Source organism: Onychostoma macrolepis, chromosome 25 (genome assembly GCF_012432095.1).
Source record: "Onychostoma macrolepis isolate SWU-2019 chromosome 25, ASM1243209v1, whole genome shotgun sequence".
Taxonomy (NCBI): Eukaryota; Metazoa; Chordata; class Actinopteri; order Cypriniformes; family Cyprinidae; genus Onychostoma; species Onychostoma macrolepis.
This window is the reverse complement of record NC_081179.1, coordinates 1,266,869-1,270,038: the sequence shown is the minus strand read 5'-3', so window position 1 is coordinate 1,270,038 and position 3,170 is coordinate 1,266,869. Positions and strand designations below refer to the sequence as shown.

The 3,170-nt window shown below is 39.2% G+C and overlaps 1 protein-coding gene across 1 annotated transcript; it reads right to left on the bottom strand.

Annotated features, from left to right (window-relative positions):
* Positions 1 to 209: 209 nt before the first annotated feature.
* On the bottom strand, positions 210 to 2,574 carry LOC131534979 (serine/threonine-protein kinase prk-2-like). Its single transcript, XM_058768131.1, has 6 exons — positions 2,413 to 2,574; positions 2,082 to 2,272; positions 1,847 to 1,900; positions 791 to 1,148; positions 591 to 707; positions 210 to 334 (listed from the first exon to the last, which is right to left on the bottom strand). Exons 3-6 carry the CDS (start codon positions 1,859 to 1,861, stop codon positions 210 to 212), a joined length of 615 nt encoding a protein of 204 aa, XP_058624114.1. The 5' UTR covers positions 1,862 to 1,900; positions 2,082 to 2,272; positions 2,413 to 2,574.
* Between the last annotated feature and the right edge of the window lie 596 nt (positions 2,575 to 3,170).

The window sequence follows — 3,170 nt, the reverse complement described above, 5'->3', positions numbered from 1 at the left end:
GCGCCTGGGGAGCAGTTGGGGGTTCGATGCCTTGCTCAAGGGTCTCTCCTCAGTTGTGGTATTGAGAGCACTGGATATTCACTCCCCCCACCTCTACAATTCCTGCCGGACCTGAGACTGGAACTCACAACCCTTGGGTTACGAGTCCGACTCTCTAACCATTAGGCCACGACTTCCAGCTTTCTGAATCGATCAAAAGAACACATTTTTCAGATTCCTTCTCCTTCATTCGCTGTGGATGCGTCTCTTAACCATGCATGATCTAAGATGTCCTCTAAAGTCTCGATCATTGCTGGCCCACCGTGCCCAAGTTTCTGAAGAAGATCCCTGCAATCTGTGAAAGAGTTCAGAAGAGAGCTGATTAGTCATATATGACTCTCATAAACACATTTTGAGGTCTATAGTTCATGAAATACAATGCTTCTGTTGCTGTTACTGTGACTTTCTCTGGATGCCCATGAACATTGCTCATTTTGACTCTAATCATTTACTGTCACTCGTGTCAGAGCTTTATATGTTTTTCAAGCAATAATAATGTTATTTCATGAATGAATGAAGAATTTCCATTTCGTTCTTGTTATTGATCTCACCTTTGGACAGAAATGCTTTTTCCCAAAGTGGAAATCGATCGATGAGCTCTTTCATCACTTTGTATAATCCTTCAACTGCTGTTACTACAAATCTCGCTCTGCGGCTTGAGTCATATTCTGTAAACAATACATTTCCAGTGTTTAGTAAAACATCATCAGTGGACTGCAAAATAGGATCTGTGTTCAAAAAGCCAACTCACGTACATTTGGGATTAAGTCTGCATATGTAAAGTCCATTATCTTCAGCTGCAGGGTGTATGTGTTGATGAGAACTCTTCTCAAATCTGTGACAGGACCAACGCCACGATCCAAACAGTGCTTCAGTGCAACGGTGAGCTGCTGCAGGACGCGTCTGGCTGTTTCTTCATTCAGGTGACGTCTGTTTTGTCTGATGAACTCAGACAGAGTCACACACGGATGGAGATTTTCTATGACCAAGACGTCTTGTTCCTCCATGATAAACCAGTCATATAATCGTATGACATGGTCACAGGACGGAGGCCTTTGCAGCGTCAAGATTATAATTGCCTCGTGATACCAGGGTTTGAATAACTCATCCTAAAGAAAACAGATTGACAAAAGGTTAGCTGACTCCCGACTTTATAACTTTATAACCAGGGCTCTCAAGTCTCACACATTCACCATGAGACACACGCATTTCAACCAGTTCACACGCTCACACCTTGTATTTCTCACGCGGAGAAGTAAAGGATAAAATGTCCCGCTATACAGTATAAACAATTATCAGACGAGGTGCAGGCACAGCTTGACATATGCTCAGGGCAAGTTCTGCAATTCTATTTTATGTTTACAGTTAACAGTACTGCTGTTCAGTTGACTCGTTTGGGGCAAAATTTATTTTTATTTTTGATACATTTGTATTTTTGAAATGCATAAATCTATTCATTTTATTAGGATGACATTGTCTGTCTTTTATCCGATTTACCAGTTGTTATAATTTCTATTTGTGTTGGTCAATTATGAACAATAGGTAAAATTAAACTGCTAGCAAAAACTTAGAATTGGGTGCTGCAAATATTTGAGTGGCTCCTCCCCTTTTGAGTGACCCCTCCCCTTTGTATGGCCCCTCCCCTAACAGATGTAATCTTTTGCTATGACTTGAGAGCCCTGTTTATTACTGATGATTCTAGGCTTCAATTGTCTAATTCAGTTATACCTCATACTATTACATGTAGAATTTAATAAAACAATTCTTAAAAGAGAATTTCATGAAGAATAAAGTCTTGTCAACTTACCGATATCAATGTCATTCCAGCAAAAAAATGTTTCCCAGCAAATTTGATGAGCACCTAAAAATGAAAAAAAAATTTGCAAACGTGAGTAAACTGATCACTTTTTGTTTGTGTTCACGGTCATCTACAATCTTTACACTTTTTAAACATGTGTTGATCGAAACTGTAAACACTGTCAGAATTTTAAAAGTTCACAGAAGAAAACAAAAAGTTTGGTTATGCAGAAAGAGCAACATACTTTTTAGCCGTCTGATCTCCTTATTCCTTCATGGACAAAGACTTCTTCGTTGTCTCCCAGTCTCAGTTTTTCTCCCACTTCATAAAGAGAGCGAAAGTATTCTGCTCCATGTTGCAGTCTCGCTTCATACGGAAAGTAGAAGTATCGTGACACAATTTCCAGTCTCACTCTATGATAACGCATTAAGAAAGCTGAAAAACACACAACAGCAATACAGCATGAGACCTGCGCAGATCAGGTGAGGAATCAGTTGGAGTAGAGACTAAAACTAAAACCAGAAACAACAGGCTAGAATTGACACGAATCAGAGCGAAAATAACTGGAGACTCACAACAAAGTGGGTAATTAAGCGGATCTGTGTCTGCTCTGGGTGTTTGTGGACGCTCCTGCGATGGCTCCCGGTCAGGCACACGAGGACACACTTTGGTGTTGAGGGTTTGGAAGTGATGTTTTACAGCCTTCTGCACGCTCCGGAAACAAGCACGGCCCTTCCTCCCTTTTGTGTGTTTATCTGCAAGCAAAGAATATATTGATTAGAAACATCTTTATTATAGGCACAGATTACAGCTGAATGATTAACTTGATGTAGAGCTGCTTTCAGGGGTGCAAACTCGTCAGGGGTGAAAAAGGTGACAAACCAAAACACCCCCCACACACACACACACACACACACAGTGGCAAGTCAAAGTGCTTTTTTTTTGTCTTTGTCCAGTCCAAATATCTGTTAATTCTTCAATCAAATAAAAAACATTTTCCAGGAAAAAAATAAGTCAAAATAATCTTGTTTTCGGTTTGAAATAAGATTATTTTGCTTACCCCATTGGCAGATTATTTTGCTTGTTTTAAGGAAAAACTCACTTAATTTTGACTTTTTTTTTCTGAAAACAAGACAATTTTAACTCGTCTAGAAAATGCTTCTTGATTTAAAAATGTTTAGATATTTGGACTAGAAACAAGACAAAAACTCTTAAGTAGGAAATCATTTTTTGCAGTGCACCATTGAAGGATAAACACCTTTATATGATTAAAAGACGTTTGAGCGACAACTACGGTCTACAATCAACAAGGATTATCGTTAAGATGTTACAT